Source organism: Podarcis pityusensis, assembly GCF_964106645.2.
Source record: "Podarcis pityusensis genome assembly, chromosome: 15".
Classification (NCBI taxonomy): Eukaryota; Metazoa; Chordata; class Lepidosauria; order Squamata; family Lacertidae; genus Podarcis; species Podarcis pityusensis.
The window spans coordinates 33,210,832-33,233,827 of NC_138040.1; the positions used below are offsets into that span (position 1 = coordinate 33,210,832).

The 22,996-nt window shown below is 42.8% G+C and overlaps 1 protein-coding gene across 8 annotated transcripts in view; it reads left to right on the forward strand.

The window, feature by feature from the left end:
* Positions 1–22,996, forward strand: part of LOC308463861 (uncharacterized protein) — a 74,089-nt gene that overhangs the window by 917 nt on the left and 50,176 nt on the right. For 4 of the 8 annotated variants that reach the window (XR_013979738.1, XR_013979739.1, XR_013979740.1 and 1 more), the window contains exons 2-4: positions 16,867–16,925; positions 19,020–19,160; positions 19,295–19,362. Coding sequence is in view for 1 of the 8 variants with exons in the window: in XM_080982676.1 (XP_080838802.1) it covers positions 16,867–16,925; positions 19,020–19,160; positions 19,295–19,362 (268 nt within the window). In the remaining 7 variants the exon portion in view is untranslated. Of the gene's footprint in view, positions 1–16,866; positions 16,926–19,019; positions 19,161–19,294; positions 19,363–19,716; positions 19,870–22,996 lie in introns of all 8 variants that reach the window. The other 4 variants (XR_013979743.1, XR_013979744.1, XR_013979741.1 and 1 more) reach the window with 4 other exon arrangements.

Below are 22,996 nucleotides of genomic sequence, written 5' to 3' on the forward strand. Positions count from 1 at the left end.
AAAATATTGCGCCTGGGAAAGGGAAGTGGGAGTCAACAGACACTCAAGGAATAGTTTCGGAGAAAAGGCTTTTATTTCTACCATCCATGAACTGGTAGAAGGAGCAAGTGTGATAAGTCACAAAAAGCATGAACGAAGTTCACAGTCATGTGCACAAGCATATATACCCCTTTCCAGTTCCCTCCTCTCTCCTCCCTCAGGACTCCTGCCCATGAGTTCCTCTGAGCATGAACAGAAAGCTGTCTTGGGACTATTGTGGACTCTTGGCACCCTTCCCAGGAAAGGGGTTTCAGCATGTTCAGATAGGTTTCAATCTCTTGTTCTGGCATGGTTCCCGGACAGAAAGCAAGTTGCAATGTGGTTCTTTAGCAAGGCCAGAAGGCATCAGAAAGGCCTGAGAAACAATGGACTGTTCTCTACCTTTGTTACAGCAGAGCGGAATGTTTCTGATGCTTAGCTGCTGAGAAAATAATTTTGAAAAGCTCTGAGAAGCTTTGAGCCTGCTTTGGTGGGGGGTGACTTCGGGCCTAGGTGAGGTCACCTGTCCTCACCTTCCTTCAAAATAGCAAAAACAAAAGTGCCAAACTTAAATCTGTTCTAGAAGTCAGTTTGACTTCCGAAATGTTTGAAAACCAAGGCGCAGCTTCTGATTGGTGCGGGTGCCCCAGAAACAATAGCTGACAACAGTATTGGATGTTTGGCTTCTGAAAAACATTCAAAAACTGGAACACTTGTGGATTTTTGGCTTTTGAGAACTAAGGCGTTTGAGAACCAAGGTACCACTGTAACTAGACAGTTACTTGGGAAGTTTTCCTTCCTTTTTCCCCCAAAGGGGGAAAAAAACCCTAAATCGTTCTTCTTCTTCTGAGGATTGAAGTTTGTTCAGATTTTGTAGTGAGCAATGGGACAAAGGAAAAACTCCTTTCTAAGCACTGGGCAAGTGGAATAATACAGTAATAATAATAATAATAATTACTTGTACTTCGCTCATCTAGCCACTCTGGGCAGCTCCCAACAGTTAAAAACACGACAAAACATTAAACATCAGATATCTTCAAAAAGTCAGATACAGTCATACCTTGGAAGTTGAACAGAATCCGTTCCAGAAGTCCAAACTTCCAAAACGTTTGAAAACCAATTTCTTACAAGCTCCTATTCCATTTTTCTGACCAATGAACAACCCCTCTAAGAAAAATCCCCTACCAGTTTGTATGATAATTTGCTTAAAAGTCTCAAATTTAGACAGACCGTGGCAACCTGTCCTTTTTGTCCCATGTAATGGATACATATATATATATGTTTATGTATCCATTCTCTTCTGAGAATTGGTTGGCAGGGATTTCTGTATACAGTTGTACCTTGGAAGTCAAACGGAATCCGTTCTGGAAGTCTGTTCTGTTGGCTTTTTGCAGTATAGTAGCGCTGCAGAGAGCTTGTTGGGGAGACCATGCATAACCAGGAACTCAAAAATAGCTTTAACAAAGGTTTTAATAACAAAAACAAAAACTCCTTTTACACTAAACAACAACAAACATCACCCAACCATCCACCCACCCCCCAGGGTAATGGGAGAGCTAGGTGCTGCTCCTTATATACTATACCCAATTGCTGACACAGCTTGATTAACACAACTCAGCAGCACCTGCTGTGTTTTCTGTTATGTACTGAGTTGAATAGGATCCAAACTGCAGCAGTCTGATTGGTCCTAGAACAATAGGATCCAAAACGCAGCAGTCTGATTGGTCCTAGAACAATAGGATTCAGAATGCAGCAGTCTGATTGATCCTAGAACAATGCAGCAGTATGATTGGTTGGCAGGAACCACCCAATCATTCTCCAGATAGAAGCGAATCCACAACCTGATTGGCTTACAGTAGAATTCCGGAATTAACCAATCATGTGCAGCCCATTGTGTAAATAATGTATATAAAGCAGATACTTTGAGCGGACATTCATTCATTCCTCCTCACCACTATGAGGTGAATAAAGAGCATGAAATCACTTTGCGACTCTGAGTATATTTCAGTTTCACAGCTGTAAGACTGGGTCTCGTTATTTGCCCTGGCCCTGGCCCTTAAAGACATACACAACTTGTGAAATAATAATGAACCTTCACATTTTAAAGTGACCATTCAACATGTTCGACTTCCAAAACGTTTGAAAACCAAAGCTCCTGCAGCCAATCAAAAGCTGCGGAAGCTGTGGCAGATGTTCAGGTTTCAAAAGAACGTTCAGAAACCAGAACAATTGGGAGCCAAAACATCTGAGTTCCAGGGCGTTCGATAACCAAAGTACGACTGTAATTATTTATTTCCTTGACGTCTGATGGGAGGGTGTTCCACAGGGCAGCTGCCACTACAAAGAAGCCCCCTGCCTTGTTCCCTGTAACCTCACTTCTCGCAGGGAGGGAACTGCTAGAAGGCCCTTGGAGCTGGACCTCAATGTGGACGAACCCTCCGTCATGGTAGCGTACCCTCCAACATTTCTCTGATGAAGATAGGGACCTTCTCTTCTACACCAGGAAGATTCTTTTGCCATTCGATCTTACCACACCCATGTACCTCATTTATACAGACGCACCTGTCACCTTGAGCCAATTATGACCTCTCTGCTTAACCTACCTCACAAGGTTGTTGTAAACATAAAAATGTGTGAGGGGATGGGATTGTGTAAGCTGCGTTGAGTCCCTGTCAGGGGGGAAAGGATATATGTATCCTGGACTACTACTTCATTGAACCACTGTCCCTCCCAACAAGCAATCAAATGCCCTGTAGCTGGTCACACCCCCACCGTCTCTTTAGAGCATATGATTTCCCCCAAGGAATCCTGGGAACTCTACTTTGTCAAGGATGCTGGGAATTGTGGCTCTGGGAGGAATGAACTGCAGTTCCCAGAATTCTTGCGGGAGAGGAAGCCCCTTGTTTTAACATATGGTGTTGATGTGTCGAAAGCCATGATTTGGTTTTGCCGTGCTTGTGGACAATGCTGCATTGGGGCGGTGAATAGTACGTGAGACAATTTTAGATTTTGGCCTGTGGACATGTGGGTAGGAGATTGCACCTGCTTTGTGTCTCTTTCCCAGTATTTTTAGTGTGTGACCCAAACGGGTTTCTGGTTAGACTTTCTCCTCAGTAACCATGACCTGTAGCCAAGAATGAACCTTGGCTACAACTCCTACTTAAGAAGGAGAAAGGTAAGCCATGAAACCAGGTTCGGACTACATACTAAGCCAAACCTAAGCTAAGAGGGCTAGGTTGTGGTATGATCTCTTCCAGCACATTTATGCAATCATGGGAAGACATAGTCGGCTTACTGTGGTGTGCAAACCAGGCTATTGAAAGTTTGACTGAGTGACATACCGGTAATCTTTTTTTATTTGTTTGTCCTGAAACAAGCTGCTTCAATGCAGTGCATTTGAGGGTGGAGGTACCATTTACAGACGAGCAAAGTACTGTTTGCAGAATTCCAACACTTACTGCTTTCATTCCCTTATTACATTATTCTATTTACCTTTCATGGAGCTCAGAGGGCTGGATAAGAGCCCTTCACCACTAGCATTGGTAATATCCATGTAACTACCCTTGGGGAGCTTAGGCAAAGAGAGAGTGCACAGGAGTGACTGGACAAGGGCCCAGTGGACTTCATGGCTGAGCAAGATTTGAACTTGGGCCTCCTTGGTGCCAAGTACAGCATTCTAACCTGGGCATTAGAAGCTGATGGGATTTGTGGGCTATCCTTATTCTAACCACAGCACCACACTAGGCCTCTGGGAGTTAGATCCAGATGTAGCCATCTACTTAGAGTAGACCTATTAAGATCAGTGGGACTTAAGTCACCATTTACTTAAGTATCATTGATTTCAGTTGGTTTAAGCATGGCTATGTCTGGATCCAATTTTCTGAGAGCAAATGTGGTGTAGCAGTTAGTATGTGTAAAATGCTAATAATTGATGGGTGACCAGCTTCGATATCATACTGGACCTTGCCTTGGTTTTCAATAAGCAGGTTGCTATAGTTTCTAGAACAACTGTCAATTATATCTACTGTGCATATTGTTTTTCCCTTTTAGAAAAGATAGATGCTTTTAAATTTCAGGGTTTGATGATAGTAATATGAGCTATGAGCTGTCTCAGGAGCTTCAGTTAGTGCAAAATTCTGCAAGTGTCTTCTGTTAAATGCCAAGAGATGGGAGTAAGTGTAGCTTTTGCTCTGTGAAGTATGCTGATTGTCATTGTCCTTTGGCGCCCTGAAAAGGTGCTAGTTTTAGCAGTATTAATCCGCACATGGCAAGAAATCCACATATTTTGTTTGCTCCCTTTACCAGTCCTTCTGTTCCCTCTATGCATCAAATCAGACACTGTTTCAGTTACCATTAATAGAAACAAGTGGGAATTGCAGCAAAATGTTGCAGTATAGCTTTACTTCCTAATAGGAGTTCTTGTGTGTTCACTATACAAGCCAGCTAGCAAGCCTCCTTCTAGCATACTAAGTATAAGCTATTAGGGGCTTGTAGCAAGCCAAAGTCGTCACACAACTTTCCATTCCAAATGCCATTCAGTGTTCTATAGCTTTTGGTGAACAATCAAACATTCAGTATGGTGGTTTCCTATATGTGCTGTAGTGGAATTTATTGTTTTCTTTCCTCATGACTGGATTCTCACTTCATTACTACCCTGATGCATCTGGATTTGGATTCACCCAGCCAAATTTTGCCTGGCTATATGTTCAGAGGCGGATATAGGGGAGCGCAGCGTGTTCAGTCATACTGGGCATGGAACTTCGGGGGCATTCCAGAGGATGCCGCAACTATTATTAGAATGAGAGCAAGAGGAGGGGTGGGTGGGTGCAGTATTTTGGTGTCGCACAGGGTACTGCTGAAATTTGAGACCCGAAAATCCGCCACTGCAATGGGAACCAGACGAGGCTTGCAGCAAGAATTTATTTGTGTGGTTTTTGAATCTGTTCTGGATTAATGCTGTATTGGTCATTGTCGTTTTCCTAATTGTGGTAAGTCTCCGTCAGGAGTTCCATTTTGTAAATATTTTATAGGGCAGCAAGTCTGTTCATGTGTTAGGTATGCTGGCACCAGCGTTTCTTCACATACATGGCAATATCATTTCTATACTTTCTGCTTCATTATTGTGGTTAAAATTTACTCTCTTAATCCCATTGAGGCCAAGTAGAGTATTAATACTATGCCCGGTGTCAGAACTAGGCAATTCAGAGCCCTAGGCCTAATGAGTAGTAGATACCAGAGGGAGAGAAGGGAGGGGAGATAGGAGAATAGCGGAAACGGATGGAGTGATTGGGGAGGGGAGCCCTCTGCAAGGGAACAGTTTAGACCTCTGGCCAAGAGCAAGCTCACAATCTCCCAGCCTATTTTTAAATAGTGTTTCTTCTAACACATAAATTCCACATCATTCCTTGGTAGAAGAAGAGCTGGTATTTTCGGTTGGTTTGTTAGCCTTTCTGCTTTTGATCTTTAAAATTGTATTTTATTTGTAAATGAAGCATCCCCAGTAGCATGTCTTTGTAGGAAGCTCCTAAATTGTAGCATCATCATGGAACATGTGTTCCAAACAGTTTCCCAATCTTGGTGAATATAGCTTGATTGTAAAATGCTATCCTGCATCAGAGCACTAGAGGGAACCATTACTCCCTATAAAACTGCCAGGTTTATGACTTGTCTAGTGACACTGGACTGTCAGTATTATCTTCTTTCAGGGTTGTCTTCATTGAGATAACAGAACATTTTATCAGGATGTTTTCTGTTAAGTCTCTGTCCTAAATTAGATTCAATTTATGTGTGCAGGAATCCACTAAAATGTGATCCCCTATCTACATGAGTGATGAAAGGTTGCACCATAATTCACTATCCATGTGTATTTTCTGTGGCTGGGTTTGTAAGCAGAATCGCAGATTCAAGCTAAATTTGGTTATGTTATGGAATTGTTCCCAGAAAATAGTTATGCTAGTTCAGTCATAGGGATAATCATAAACTATGTGTTTTGGTGTAACTTCAAATATTTTATATGAAATATTTGTACTGCTTGTTAACAGGGTATATTTTTGTATAAAAATACTGTTTCCTCATATCAATAACTAAAATGGATGCATAGGACGTGTTTTGCAGTTCAACTTTCCTCAGTATGTGAAGCATTTTACCACTGCAGTCAAGTCCTAGATGGTTTTCACTTGTCCTGGCTGTTTGAATTTAATTTTAATACCTTGCAGCCAAGTCACATTTATTCTATCTTTCTCTGGACTGGAGTGCATAGGTTAGAGAGTTCCCCTCTGCACTGCAGTGGTTTGAATGATTCCACTGAAATTAAAGGTTACTGAATAGCCCTGGAGCTCAGCGTTGCAGCATAACTGAGCACAGTCTTGCCGCAGGACCTGCAGGGTTTGGTGCACATAATCTATGTTTAATGTGTGCTGCATTTACAAGGTGCCCTGACTTCAGATTAAATTATGGGCTCCCAGACCTGCCTTGCAAATTTTCTAAGAGTTCTTTCACACAAAGAACTCTAAAGGCTGAAGTAAAAGGCCATGTGTCTATAAATGAAAACAGCACACAATTCCAGCTCCTTCAGTCTTCAGAGCCCTCTATTGAATAGCAGTTCTGATCACATGGAATGCAAAACTAAATCTTTGCTTGGCATTATATAAATGCATGTTTTGGCTTTCTTTTCTTTGCATAATACAATCAGGTTCATCTGTTTTACAGAAAACCATGATTTGGCACTACATGTCATATCAACCAAGCCACTGTCCAAGACACCTCTGAAGGAGTTGAACCATATTTTGCAAGTTTGGTTTGTAGGACAGACCATAATCATACTTTGTCGGCTAGGATGTAACTGCTACATATGGTTTGCTGCAAAAGAGGGCAAGAGAAGAGGCTGACATTATGTGTCAGCTGCATAATGTGGCCACATAATGCCAAATGAGCTCTGTGTTTCTTCTTGCTATGTTAGTCAAGATTTCAGTGCAAATAGTTAATAGTTTAGGACGTCACATTATTAAAGGATAGAATTTACACTGCAGTAATAGTTTTGGAATAGACCTGTAAACATCTTACACAGGGTGTCACGGTCTGGTTTACGGGCAGTCGAAGTCCCGGTTGAGGATGTTGGGACCAGGGGCAAGACGGCGGGGTGGGAGCAGGAATGGGAGTCCGGAAGCCAAGGGTCCAAGAGTCAGAGAGCCGGGAGTCAAGAAGCCAAGGGTCTGAGGGTCAGGAAACCTGGAGCCAAGTGTCCAAGGATCAGGAAGCAAGGAGACAAGAAGCCAAACACAGCAAGGCAGGAAGCGTGTTGCTGTGGCAAAGAGCCAAAGGGAAATGCTGACCTTATATCCCTTCCCGGCTCTTGCCACCAGGTGCTGTGAGTTACCAATTGGCCTCACCTGTGCGGCCGCGCCTTGCCTCTTCAGAACAAACTTAGGAAAGCCCCAGTCCTGCGAAGCCCTACCAGTCACAGGGCCTGGCTCCTGTAAGCACTCCTAACACAGGGATTAGATGCCCAGAGTGCTCCTGTGTTCTCAGTTGCAATAGTATATTTTCTGTAGCTTTTAATGATGATTGATTGAACTTAGTTTAATATTTTATTGGTTTGTCTCTTTTTCGTGAGATGTGTATGTGTGTGTGTGTGTGTGTGTGTGTGTATATATATATATATATATATATATATATATAGTTGTTGGCCATCTTGAGAACTTCTGGTTGTCTCTATCTTTACTGGAATGGTTTTTAAAATGTTTTTATTGTTTTATTGTTTGTTTGCTACTCTCAGCACCTTTGGGAGTAAGGATTGAGCATAAATTTAATAAATTAAATGAGAGGGAGGATTAAAAAACATTTTAATAAATAAAATACTACATATTAGTGTGCCACAGAGAGTATGAGCAGGGAAGACATATCATGACAGACGATACCTGAAGGGCAAAGCAGGATCTAATGTATTAATTTAAGAAAACTTGTTTTTTAGGGACAGAAGGGTGGCAGGCTTGAGACTTAACCTTTTCAAATTGGTAATTTAGTGAGAGGTCCTACTCAAAATTTCTTGATCAAGAGATATTAGTTGGCTTATCAGGTACTGGGGGCTGTGCTGGACCCGGGGGGAGTTACTGAGAGGCGTGGTCAGAGTCCGGTCCTGGGTCGAGGGTCTGGAGACTGTCCACCAAGGGCGAAGCGGGGTCCAAAGCAAGAAGCCAGGAGTGGTCAGGAACTCCGGAAGAACAGGTCTGGGTGCTGGCAGAAACAGGTTTCCAACGATGTTGCTCCCGCAACCTGGGACTGGGCTGACTGGCCTTTATCTCCTCTGAGGCCAGGGGCGGTCCCGGCCCACAGGTGACCCGCCTCTCCTGGCCTTAAGGCGAGCACTCCTCCTGAGAGAACTTAGTTCCCTCCGCCTCTCGGCCCTGAGCCTCTGCAGCTCAGGAGAGGCTGGAGGGTTACTGGACCCAGGGGTAGCTTCACCTTCCCCTGACAGGGCTGGGAGAGGCGCACCTGCAGGCAATGGGTCCTCAGTCACCTCCAGAGCCAGAGTGGATACATCTGGTGTCTGCTCCTGAAGACCCGGCACAGGTGCAGGCCCTTCAGATTCAAGCCCCTGCCCCGGCTCAGCCGGCCCTGGAGGCGGGGACTCCTGTGCAGGCTGGGATTCCTCAGGTTCAGCTTCTGAATCAGATTCCCAGGCCATCACAGGGGCCTATTATCTGCCTTCTGTGAAGGATGTTGATGACAAAATCTGTTGCAAGCACTTCTGGCAAAAATCCAGAGTTACAGTGAGCAAGATAATAACTCCTTTTAGTGATTATGGATGTGATTTTGGTAGGGTTTAGTTCCCACATGGCAGTGCTGCTCATCTTGAGTGCAGCTCATCTCAAAAGTTGTTAACATTTACATATTTCAGTATGTAATTTTCCAAATTATTACAAATCAAACCAAATTACTTTGATACAATTTCTTAAAATCAGGTTTCCCACTCCTATCGCAAACATATGTCGATCATTTCCTCTGGTAGCCGCATCATCTCTTAATTAATGTCCAATTGACACCTTCACTTGCCGTTAGTCCATTCTTGCAGCTGACCACATTTTTTTCCTCCTTACAAACAGCACCTCTATTACATCTTATAAATATAAAATCCATTTCACGTGTGTAGTCCTTTATATACATTGTTTTTTCAGACCTGGTGTGCTGGGAGCATTAATTACTATCTTCCATTGTTGAGTTCTTTGCAGTAGTTATCTGGATGGGACAAGGTCACATTCCATTCCTTCCACTCTTTACCAACTAGCGTATAAGCTGCAGCCATAAATAACTCACAGAGTACATGCCCAGTCTCTGCCATTAAAATTCCACTCTGGAGTTTATCCTCAGCACACAGTTAAAAACAAAATCTTTTCTCAAATTCAGCCTCTTGCCAGATCTATTCGGGAGCTGTTCATTCTTCTTGCTCTGTATTGTTCCCTCACACTCGTGATCCAATCCAAAGATAATTTTAAATAAAGTCCATTCAACCTCGGTCGAGGGGGAAGGGCATAATAAAAGCTTGTTAAATTCCTTGTTGAGCATAAATCAAAAGCCGCCTCTTTTCCACGTTAACAGCCACAGCTACACAAGTCTCTTTCATTTTACAGGGGAGGACAAGAAAAAAGTAGGCCATTTGAAAACCATATGAAAGCACCAAGCACCTTTGTCCTCCCTCTTCCTTTCCCAGCTGTTGTAAGGATTCTCAAGCTTCAGAAAAAAAGATTCAAATACTGTCAAAGGGCAAAACCTAGTCCTTTCGGCAGCTGATTAATTGCAGCCCATTGTCATATGTTGGTCTAGAAGTGCCTCTTGATTAACGCCAATATTCCAGATTAAGGAGGAACCAACCATAAATCATGCCAGAGATGGAGGCTCATCCATGGTAGGGACACACTCACAGGTTGCACCTTTTCTGCCTTTCAAGTTTGCAGACACAGGCTTGAGCAGCACAGTGGGATGCAGTGAGCTCCCCAGACCCCACTGGAGAACATTTCCAGGATTTTTGCCTCATAACCTGCCTGAACCTCCCCACTGTCTGCAGAGGGCAGCGGGCGGCAATCACCATTGACTCGTGACATAGCCGGGAACCCCATATTGCTTCTTTCTATACTGCCTCATCAGTTGCTCCCACTTCCTTATTACAGTGGTACCTCTGGTTGCGAACGGGATCCGTTCTGGAGGCCCGCTCGCAACATGAAAAGAGCACAACTCGCAGTGGCGCGTCTGTACACACGCGGGTTGCAATTTGCCACTTCTGTGCATGTGCATGATGTCATTTTGTGCTTCTGCGCATGTGCGAGTGGCGAAACCTGGAAGTAACCCTCTCCGGTACTTCCGGGTCACCGCGGGATGTAACCTGAAAGAATGTAACATGAAGCGGATGTAACATGAGGTATGACTGTATTCTCCCCATCACTTTCTCCTTTATTCATGACAGAAGAACCTCATTAACTTGTGGTCAGCAGGTACCATATTTTTTCATAGCTCTGCTCCTGCTGAAGCAGGCTCACTGGATTTTGCCAGCAATTATCCTTCCTTTCAGTGCCTCACATATCCTCCTCCTATCATTGTGGTTATGAAGGCATTCTGCAGATTCTGAAAGACAGAATCTGTGTTGCAAATTGAGGGGCAGAGTGCTGCCAGGAACTGCAAAAGGTTTTTGGGTAGTGGGGAGAAGGGATCGTGTTTGTGGGTTTAGAACAGTGGTTGGTAAGGAAGGACTGGTTAGAGGTATAAACAGTCTCAATTTCTAAAATATTTTTGAGCTCAGCAAGTTCCTGGTCTAACAAATAGTACTATGATTGTGTGTTTCAAACTTGGGCAACACAGAAACAGTTCTTTATAATAAAACAGTATTGAACTGGCTGATAGATCAAGTTAAGCAGTGCTCCCATTTAGGTGTCATATGATCTATTCCAAGGTTTTCCCTGGAAGGCTTTTTCCTTGTTTTTAATTGCCATGTCTATGGTCCTCTGGGAGAGAATAGGGAAAGAACTGTCCAGATTGCAACTTGAATAGTTTGTATAATAATAAACTTATGTTAAACTTGGATAGACTCTCAGAGACTTCCTCCTGGTGGAGGCCAGAGTCTCTCAGCAATCACTTTGTTGGCAGACAGCTCATTTGAAGAGCATCTGTTTCAAATTTATCGTTCTCTGTTGTCATACTTAAGTGTAACAGATTCTGGTTCTTGCTTCTCTTCTCTGCAGACCCTTTTACCAACTGCAGCCCCAGCTGAGCCTTCTCCCAGAGGTCTCAGTAACACCTTAGGCCAGCCTGCCCCAACGGACAGAAGAGCAGGTGCTAAGCGGGCTATAGATAGTGGAGTAATTCTCTTTCACATCCCAGAACACACACATGGGCATGCAGGGTGCCACACACAGCTTTCCTATTACATAGCCTCTCATTAGCTTGATGTGTGGGGGGTTATTGTAATGAGGGGATCTGTGGTGTCTGTAACAAAAGATCTCTGTAGTAATAATGATAATATTGGAGCTGGGTGGACTGTGATGAGCCAAACACACACTGACACTGCCATTCCTACAACAGAAGTGTTCTGTAGAAAAACTTTACATTTTCTCAGTTTTTCATGCATTGAACTGTGTCCCTCTGAAACTTCCTAAGGTTTTGCCATATTTCTCTCTCACCATTTCTTAGATCAGTGCAAAATCTCAAATGAATCTAGAAAACCTTGCCTGTGCTTGACAAACAAAAGTTTACTTATATGTAACAAAATATGGTAAGCACTTAAATGTATTACCCCAATGCAAATTATGATCACTTTAGCTTGTGATCAGATCTTTATAATTGCTGGTAGAAGGAGATGGCAGAAGATTACTCCTGAGAACTAAGAATTGTTGAGGCAGGTTCGGTGAGAAATGGAGAATCTCTGATTAATATATTCTCTGAAAGCAAGCAAGGTGATTTTGTACCAGTGTAGAGATGTTGAGGGGTAGGGAAAGGGACATAAAACTAAACTGGGCAGGCGGAATGCAATAGAGTATTTTGAAAGAGGTCGTGGCTGGGTACCTTGAAAGGGGAGGGGGGATATTTATTTATTTATTTATTTATGCAAATCCCATCTCCCTTTCTAATCAAATCATGCAGACAATTCCTCCTACTGATCTACATTTGGATGTAGGAATGCATGGAACAGATCATATGCTCAGAATGTCTTCATAAAAATAAGAAGTTTCAAAATCAGAAATATAACTGGCCAGGGGATGGAGAAGTATTTGCAAATTTTAACTTTTTACACCTGAGACAGAACAGCTACAATCTTGCATAGTAATTGCTCTGAAATGCAGGCATCCTTTGACCGCAGTGCTAATTTGTTGCAGTATATGGAGTTTGCAGACAGGGAGGACTGCAGCCTTCCTCAGTTCCTACTTACCATTTATAGCTTTAACCCACTTCTCAAGAAAATAGAAGAAATCTGGGAGCAGCTCATTTTGAAAGATACAGTGCAATCCAATACATGTCTGCCCACAAGTAAGTTTCATTGAGTTCAGTAGCGCTTACTTCCAAGTAAGTGTGTATAGGATTGCAGCCTAAAACAGTATTTTCTGCTATTTTGCTCTTTTCTGAAGGAGAGCTAGCTTGGCTGCGTGCCCACCTGCCTGCTGGCCTATTGATCCCCTCAATGAGGGATTTGTATGCATTTGATTGCATATTTTTCTGCTTCTGGTAACCTTGTGCCTACCTTGTCCACTGCCAGGGAAACCCTGTGAAAAGAAGATTTATTGAGAAATTCAAAGTAGTGCTATATAAAAATAGAAGCTAGCAGCTCTTAGCTTCTCTTTCTTGCCCTTTCTAGTTTAAAGCATTCAGAAGTGAAATATCTGAATGCAGCATAGGCCAAGGGGGACCTCAAATTAAGTTTCCTTCCTTTTTTCAGAGAGTGGTGGAGGGAAGGCCCACACATTTTGTGAGGGTTTATCTGATTTTTACTACTGATTTACAGCAAGCTGGGGCCAAAGTACGCATGATGTGGGATATCTATTTTCAGACCTCCAAATACTTTTTTTTAAAAAAGCAAAGCTTAAAAGTAACTGGGTATGGCTTGGGGCCACAGGACTGAGAATGTGTAGTCTTTGCCTCCCTTACTTATTTCTCCAAGTAAGTAATAAATAAAAATATATTGCCCAATATCACCCTTTGAGATTGCTATAATGGTCTTGCTGGGTAAAAAAGACAGAAACAACAAAGGTATATTTTCTTCCCTGTGGAGTGTGTAATTAAAAAAATAGCACAGATTGACAGCACCACTACCTTAATCCAGTTTGTTCATATGGTTGCTTTTAAGTTTTTTAAAAAACTGTTAGGCACCTAAACACTGATTTCTCACATCACGTGTAGTTTGGCCCAAAGTAATTCTTGAACTGCTCTCTTCTCACACCTCAAATCCCTTCTGGTTTTGAGCCTGGAGAGCAGCTTGGTGCATAATCCATGAAATTTAGGAAACTATTTCCTTCATACCACTTCATGGTTGTAGAATGTCTTGCCAGAGCCTATGGAACAAATGTATTTATTGTAAGGGAAGGGAAGGGGTGCATTCATAAACCAGGCTCTGGTGTCTTGATGTCCTGTACCAGTTGGTCCCTTACCTTTCCTTTCCTGCCCTGACCTGGCCACAGTGATCCATGCGACGGTCACCTCCAGGCTTGACTACTGTAATTCGCTCTACGCGGGACTGCCCTTGAAGCTGTCCCAGAAACTTCAGCGGGTGCAGAATGCTGCAGCGAGGCTCCTCACGGGGTCTCTGCCATGGGAGCATATTCACCCAGTGCTTTTCCAGCTGCACTGGCTCCCGGTGGAGTACAAGGTCAGATTTAAGGTGCTGCTTTTGACCTTTAAAGCCCTTCACGGCCTAGGACCCTTGTACCTACGGGATCGCCTCTCCCAGTATGCCCCACGGAGAGCCTCAAGGCCCATAAATAGCAACACCCTGGTGGTCCTGGGCCCTAAAGAAGTTAGATTAGCTTCAACCAGAGCCAGGGCCTTTTCAACTCTGGCTCCGGCCTGGTGGAACGCTCTGCCTCATGAGACCAGGGCCCTGCAGGATCTGATTTCTTTCCGCAGCGCCTGTAAGACAGAGTTGTTCCGCCTGGCCTTTGGTTTGGAGCCAATTTGATTCCCTCCCTCTCTTTCTTTTTTCTTTTCCTTTCTCCTCCTGCGATGAGGCTACATTTTAATATTTTTATGTTTCAATATTTTAATGTTGTATTTTAATTTTGCTTTTAAGTTGTAATCATTCAATTTGTTTTTATTATTGCTTGTTAGCTGCCCTGAGCCCGGCCTTGGCTGGGGAGGGCGGGGTATAAATAAAAATTATTATTATTATTATTATTATTATTATTATTATTATATTACCACTGGTGCCTTGCCAAATATGGGGGATCAAGGGCACCATCTAGGCTGCAGTACCCGTCAGCCTGAATACAGTAGACTAATTTGGAACAGCCATTTATTACAAAACTTGGGCCTCAGAAGCTGCTTTTTAGTCTGAGCAATTTTCCAGGCCAGTGGGAATAGCAGTGCAGATGGCTCCTTGGGTCCTGATTTGTGTACTTTTGAACTGGTCCTGACCATATCCCTCCTGTGCTGAAAATCAGCTTACCTGTATCTTTGCACCAAACACCTGGAGCAGACTCCTGAGGCCCAACAGTATATTTAGAAAATATTACATAAATACAAAAGAGTAACATAAAAAATTTTCTGTGTAATTTTCTTTCTGGTGGAAATCCCCGCCACATTTATTGGACTGAAGAAGATTTCCATGACCACATTTGAAGAATGTACTAAGTTGCTATAAAACATAGTTACCATCCTAGTTTCAGAAAATGTAAAATTCTTACATCACATCTACACCATACATTTAAAGCACATGACTTTTGTAAAAGAATCCTGGGAACTGTAGTGTACCCCTTACAGAGCTACAGTTCTCAGCCCCTTTAATTGCAATTCCCAGGATTATATGGGATAATCCATGTGCTTTAAATGTATGGTGTGGGTGTGTGACCTTACATAGTTTTGAACTTTATTCAAGTTCAAATTTAGAATTTCAGACAGTTTAGTCTGGAGAAGATTATGAATCTCAAGAGCTTGCACACTCTTTAACTTAGTGGTGGGAACCTATGACTCTGCAGCATATGTAGTTGGACTACAATCCCATCATTTCTGACCATTGGCCTTGCTGCCTTGGACTGATGGGAGCTTGAGTCCTACAACATTTGCAGGGCCGCAGGTTCCCCACCTCTGCCTTAAGTTGAACAGAGGTTATCCGTCACTTTTAACACCCCTTACCACAAATAAATAAGCATCTATTCCTATTAGTGACTCCTTGCAATCTGGAAAAGCAGTAATTGCATATCATTAATTGTGTTTGTGTTAATACAGACCTCAGCAGTCAGGGCTGATATAATAGCTGTTGTCAAAAATGAATTGGTACCATCTGGCTTTGTTGGGTTGCCATTGGGTTCTGCCGCTTTGTACTGAAGTGAGGTCTCCAAAATGCACTGAATGAGAATAGATGAAACAACCAATTGACTCTCTTTTCTCTGTCATCTTGGGTACTTCAGAGCTATGAAAACGCACATGTACTTGTCAAGTGGACACAAAAAAGAGGTCAAGATGTCTATTTTACTCTGGCCAGGTCATGACCTGAGGCTCTGTGGCCAGTGTCTCCAAATCCCTGTAAGGCAGTGGGCCAGTAGTGAGCCTGTGTGTGTAAGAAACCCTCCCACTGAGAATGTAATTAAAGCAGCTTGGAAACAGAGGGGGAAACTCTGCATTCTCTAGGGCTCATTTTATTCCAGCTTTGATTAATGAGGTTGGGTGGAGTTAATGAACAGGGAGTTTAAAAGAGTGAGCAGCCCAAGCTGATACATCTCCTTTCTCTTGGGAACTTGCTAAGGGTTATGGGCAGCAACAATGATCCAGCAATGGGGGTTTGGGGGATCAGGTGCTGTCCCTCTCTGCTTAGATCATTTATGCAGAGAATTATCTCCAATGGTATTTTTGCTGCTCCTCTGTGCAGGGCACAACTGACTAACCTCTTCAATTTTGTAGCTTGAAGAGCCAGTGGGAGCTCCTTGAGCAGATCAGGCCATCATGAAGCAGTTAACTTTAGTCTTGATTCCCTTAGGAGTTGCATTGTCTGGGCATAAAACTGCCCTTTTCCCTTGTGTAGTTAAAGAATGTCAGAAGTCCTTTTTAACTGAAACCATCAAAGAGTAGCCCACGGGAAGACCTGCCTAATCTATCACTGCAGGTCTTTCTCACCTCTAATAGCAAAGAAGAAGAAATAGATACTGCTCTGAACTAAGGAATATCTCCATAGGTCTAGGGAGCAATTATTCAGTACATGATGTGGAACAAAATAGTACCATAGTTAAAACACTACTGTGAATCTTTGGGGCTAATTCCCATTTTCATCTAGTAAATTATCAAATATTTTCCTTTTTACTTTATTACTAATCAATAACTTTCGTTAGAATCCTAATATCCATTAAAACACAATACATTTCTTCCTGAAAACGGATACTTTCTGTGTACCTCTCTAATCTTACATTCTGTCTCCCTTTTTCTTTGTTGAGCTATGTGTCTGCACTTTTGTCCCAATAATATTCATAGACATATTCTGTGATGCACAATTTAGTACCCTTTGCAGAAGCAAGTTTATGGTCTCAATGATTGCAAACAAATATCTGAAAATGTGGGCAGTTCTGCTAAAGATGTTGGTACCTGAAAACTACCATTGATCAAAATCTTTTGAATTCACTACAGCTCTTACTCATTTTCTATTTCTTATTCCTTCCCTTTAGTTAGCATTGAAGCAAAACAACAAGAAAAACAAGCCCAGCTGTGGACCCAGAACTTCCAGGAAGGTAGCCCCATTCTAAAGGGCCCAATAAATGTTACTGTGGCTGTTTTTGGGGTGGAAATTATATTTAAAGAGGTCTGCTCTTGGCAGTGGTGCACCACCAGGCATGTGTTCAGTATCACCACTGGGGATAATATATTCTTTAAGTTGTTTGCCCTGGTACTTGAGAGAAATAGGAACTGAGGGGAAAGAGAAAACCTCTAGGGTAAGAGACTAGTTTGCTGAAAGAGTTGACTACTTGCATGAACCAAACAAGTGAAAATGTTCATTGGGTTGTCTGGAAGGCCCAGTTTAACATCTGATTCACATTTTAGCAATTCTTGTGATGATGTCATGATTGCTATATTATAACATAATATAACATATCAGTCAGTTTTCTTGTTGCTGGCACTAGAGTTCTTTATAAATGATTTTGTTGCACAAGATGGCAAGTAGCAATTCACAATCATTGAAGGCCACATTTGCTCTTTGCATGAAGATGGCAGCATGTCCTCCAGGTGCAGAAATGCCTCTTAAATCTGAATGCTGGTCCCCTCTTTTCTTCCCAGTATATAACACCAGTGTCTCACAACAAATGTAACTGAAGAACCTGAAGAAAGAGACAATGCATGTGCTTTTGAAAACAAGGGGAAATTATAATTTTTTTAAAGAAGAAAAGGAGTATGTGGCAGTTCCCAGTATTTATAGAGCCCCACCCCTATTACATCATTAGAATCAGAACATAAACCTATGAAATTAGAAAAGAGTGAAAAATATCAATGTTTCGTCCAGATCCTAGGTACTGCACCCTCGCTAAAGGAGCCTGTATGGATGATTCACTAAATGATTGTAGGATGATGTGTGTACCTGAGCTTATGCCCCCAAATTCTCTTTATCTTACATGCTGCTTTATTACAAAAATGACGACTAGACTACTGATCCTAAACTGAATAGTTAGTTGCCCAACCACCCACTCCAGAACCCATTGCTCTCAACTGACTCTCAACTGACTCGCATTCAAACTCCCTTTCAAATCCTCATCCAATCATCACTCACCACCAGGATTCCACAATCTCTCTTTCCCCCCTCCCTCCTTAACATTCCCATAATAATTCTGATACAATTACCTTGTAATACAATGTAATAGAGTTATTATTACGTTCAATATTTTATACACACTGCTCCCTGTAACCATACTGTTACTGCAGGTTCTCCATCCCTGTTTTAAAAACCAGATGTCTTCTTCCAGATGATCCTGGGAATTGTAGTTTGTTCGAGATTCTGGGAATTGTAGGTCTGAGAGGGAAGCCACAATGGCACAAATCATTTTGGGGGAAGTCATGTGCTTTACAGATGCCTTGGATGCTCTTTAAAACATACCATCATAGAATTGTAGAGTTAGAAAAGGACCCCGAGGGTCAACTAGATGATTCATGGCCGATGGACATCCAAGCACTGCTTAAAAACCTTAAAGGAAGGAGAGTCACTGCTTCAGGGCCTAAAGGCCTCTGGAACAGGAGAAAACAAGCTTGCTCCACCCTCCATGTAACAGCCCTTTATACTTTAGTTATTGAAAGGTATGCATAGTGTGGATCTCATATCCGTGTTATGAGAGTGTAAGCGACACATTTCTCTCTACCTTTTCTCCACACCAGCGGTCTCCAAGCTTTCCTTGCCTCGGGCTGGTTTCTCGAGCAACGATCGCACGGAGGGCAGGGGAGCGTGCGCCCGTACACACGCGCACACGCTATTTCTGGTGCACTTCCGGGTTGGAGGAGCACCGGAAATAGCTTGTGCACATGCGCACTGGCCTCATCCGACCCGGATGTGCACTAGAAAATGTCCCCGTGCTGTGCTGCGCAGCTAAGAGCGGGTGGCCGTGGGCAGCAGCAGGGGGCGCCGCGGGCCGGATAAAGGCGTCCCTTGGGCCTTAACTGGCCCCCGGGCCGTAGGTTGGTGACCCCCACTCCACACCATGCAGAATTGCAATGGTAACCAGAAGGCTGGAGTTTGGAACCCAGCCAGGGCTGGCTCTGGGCAGGATCCTTGCATTGCCGGGGGTTGGACTAGATGACCCTTGGGATCCCTTCCAACCATGCCATATTATGATTATATCAAGCAGCTAAAGGAACAAAAAGATGCTTCTGAAACATTTGGGAATCATAGGAATGCTCACCCCACCAGTGGCTTCCACCAAGAGCTTGCATCTTCCTTAGGAGAGAGGCATGCCAGAACAAGGACGGAAAGGCTCAGAGTTCAGGTAGGTAGAAATGCCAATTGAGTGCCCTATACTATCAGAATGCTTCCTTCCCATGTCTCCCACCCTCATGTGCCAGACTGCTGCTAGCATGGCTGGGAGCCAGGCGCGTGCTGATTGCTCCATTTTCTTTGCAGCGAGGGAGCCTTTCCCCAACATATACTTGGTTCTGGCCAAATCCCTGGAGAGACGTGATGACCCTCAGGTATTGGGGCAGAGGGAAGGAAGGGGTCCTTGTGAAACACATTTGTGAGTCTGTGGCTTCCAGCAAGTGCTTTTCAGAAGCACTGCTCCCTCCAACAGGGGAGGCAGAGGATAGCCATCACGGCTAGTTGTGTTTGTTGGTTATAGACGCTTTAAAAGTAGGCACAATTATATCATGACAAATTGTATGTAGCTTAAGCCTTTAGAAAAGCTGTAGCTATTCAAATGGCCTATCATGACAAAGTTTAGCTGCTAACATCCCTCTGAGGAAGTGGCGTAACAAATGGAGGCTCTCATAGTGAAGGAGGAATCAAATCCTTACTATATTTAAGTCAGTGCAATTGACTAATTCCAGGAACAAGTTTCAGGAAAAACATGTAAGAAGGGATAATACTGCAAATCCAAAGGAATGGGAACATCTGAACTCTTGGTAATCATCCATTCCTTCAAAGCGTTTTTGCCCTGTTCTTCAGCCAAAAAGTTCTAGAGTTGCTTACAAATGCCAATGGTAAGATAGTCAATTCCATGAAATTTGCAATCTAAAATACATAAACTGGGTTGGGAGGGAGGAAAAGAGCATATTTAGGCACTAGGTATTTTAACAAGTTCTTTTTATGATCAGTGGGAATGGAATGAATTGCAGGGTAGGAGCCAAAGGTTTCTGGTATTCCCTCAAAGTCTATGGGTCCTGCAGTCTTAACTCTCCCTTTGCTATAGTCTGATGGAATGGCTGCAGATTGATGACACTTTAGCAGGGAGCCTGATGGAGCTGGTGTTTCAACAGAGTTTATGGAGAGGACTTGCAGTCCTTCTGATGAAATGGTTGCTTGTATATGTCATCTAATTTAGCTCCAGAAGCAATAGCCTTTAAATAGGATGCCTTTGTAAAAAGAATTACAGTATGAGCAGGAAAGGCAAACAAACTAAAACAGATATTTGCAAGGCTCAGATTCAATCTGAACTTTTCAAGGCGGCCAGGAATGTCACATGGATCACAAAAAGTGCCAGTGTGCTGTAGAGGTTACAGTGTTGGACTAAGACCCTAGAGATTGCGGTTCTAGTAACCATTTAGCCATGACAGTGTTTTGAAGCTGTACTACAGAAAGCAAAGACAGCTGTATTGCATATGTACACTTAGTTCAGAACTAAACAAGTTGGAAAATGTGAGAGCTGGCTACTTTGTGTGTGTGTGTGCTGAAATATAAAATGACTATTTTTTGAATGCTGCGCTGATTTGCTCCATTTTACTCGAGAATTAGGGTGGAATGGAAGAGTATCATTTGTAAGGTATTAATGTATTTGAAAAGGAAAAGCTGGTGCTAAGTCTCTACTAACTGCTTTTTAGCCCCTGGTAATTGTGCTTCATGGTTGGAAAAGCTCTGTGTTTGTTCTTGCCTGCTTAATTTCAGTTGCCTTTGTTATGGGTATTCCACTCCTCACATTAACCAAAATGCTTTAATTACAAAGCCATTTGTACCAATGTTGGTTAAACAAATCAGTGTTTGGAGAAAGCAGGATTCTGCCTGCAGAACTAATTTCCTCAGCTGGGTGGGAAAGGTTTGAGGGGGGAAATCCCCCAAAAAGTAATGTGGAGATCTAAGCAATCACAGCTGTCAGGACTCCAGGACGGGAGCAATCAGATACGTAATTATACTATTCTAATTACAGGGATTACAGAGATCGTGGCATTACAAATTGCATGAGCTGCAGGCATTAGAATACATTAAATGCTTACTTGAAAGCAAAGCAGGTGACTAAGCCAAGGATGCCCTGCTCTTTGTGAAGAATAAGACTTTGTGTGGAATTGATGACACATTCCCCTATTATCTAGATTGAATTTGGTGTGGAATTCAGATTCAAATGTTTCAATGAAAAAGAGAGAAAAGTTGGACCTTAAGAAAGATTTCTAAGATAGACTTTGAAACCTGAGGAACCAGAAGAAGGGCTGGACAGGATTTCAGGGGGCTGGAGGTTAGAGCTTCAGAAGATGGCTATTGAGCTCATATACTGTACGTGGACTTCTTATACGCCTCTGGCCACTGTTGAAACCGGATGCTGGATAGGCCTTTGTTCTGATTCAGCAGATTTCTTAATGTTCCTTATCTCTAAAGCAAAAAAATAAATGCAAGTACAGTGGTACCTTGGGTTACATACGCTTCAGGTTACATACGCTTCAGGTTACAGACTACGCTAACCCAGAAATAGTACTTTGCTTCAGGATGAGAACAGAAATCGTGCAGCAGCGACGCAGCTGCAGCGGGAGGTCCCATTAGCTAAAGTGGTGCTTCAGGTTGAGAACAGTTTCAGGTTAAGAACGGACCTTCGGAACAAATTAAGTACTTAACCAGAGGTACCACTGGTTTTTGCTCAATATTTGCAGGTAGCGTTATTTTTCTACATATGGTGTAAAATACGTTTTGATGATACTGTATGTGTAGCCTTAATGATACTGAGGTAGAGAAAAATGAATGAAGCTGTAGGTGTAGGCCAACACTAATAACAGGCCAGCATAACCTTACAGCAGGGTGGCAGCGTTAGCTCTGTTGCAGCAATAGCATAGAATCATTGAATTTTAGAGGTGGAAGAGGGACCATGAGAGTCATCTAGTTCACCCCACCCCACCCTGCTATGCAGGAATCTTTTTCCCCAACTTGGGACACAAACCCACTACCCTGAGAGTAAAAGTTTTATGCGTTTACCAATTAGGTTATCCTGCCTTGGTGTCTGTTCATTTCATTGGGTTTCCTTAGAGCAGGGCTAGCATTTGAAAAAATGTGGTTTTGTGCAATATGGAAGTGAAGCAGACCTTTCCCAATTCCCCAGCTCTTTGATCTCATTTCTTACTGATAAGCATAACCAATAAAACATGAAATTTAAAGAAATCACAAAATCTTGTACATGCACTTTGCTGTTCATGTTACACAGAGCACTTGAGATTTAAAATGTCTGTATAAAATTTGTGTTATTCATAACAATTCAAGGGAGAGCATAAGCAGATCTGCTACCTTGCATTAAATTCTTAGTGTTTGCGAGAGAAAGACTGCACCCCATAGAACTTCAGCCAACTTAGAACACACAGCTATGATTGAGGAAACTGACCACTATAAACTATTATTAACCAGTGGTGTGCCTGATAAAGCAAGTGGTTGACCTTCCTCTGTAATACTGTTATTATTGGAAGAATAGAAACAAATTCATTGTTTTGTACCTTCTTACCACATCTAAATAAAGTGTCATGAAAAGAAAGGAAAGAAAATGTACAGAAGTAGAGGTTAGTCAGTGTGATTTAGTGGTGTAATGGTTAGAGCAGGGGCCAGCAAACTTTTTCAGCAGGGGGCTGGTCCACTGTCCCTCAGATCTTTTGGGAGGCTGGACTATATATATTTTTTGTGGGGGGGGGGAATGAACGAATTCCTTTGCCCCACAAATAACCCAGAGATGCATTTTAAATAAAAGGACACATTCTACTCATATAAAAACACGCTGATTCCCGGACCGTCCGTGGGCCGGATTGAGAAGGCGATTAGGGCAGATCCAGCCCCCAGGCCTTAGCTTGCCTACCCATGGGTTAGTGTTGGAGACAGGAATTCAGATCCCTGCTCAGCCAGTCATAGTGTCTAAGCCTAACCTACCTC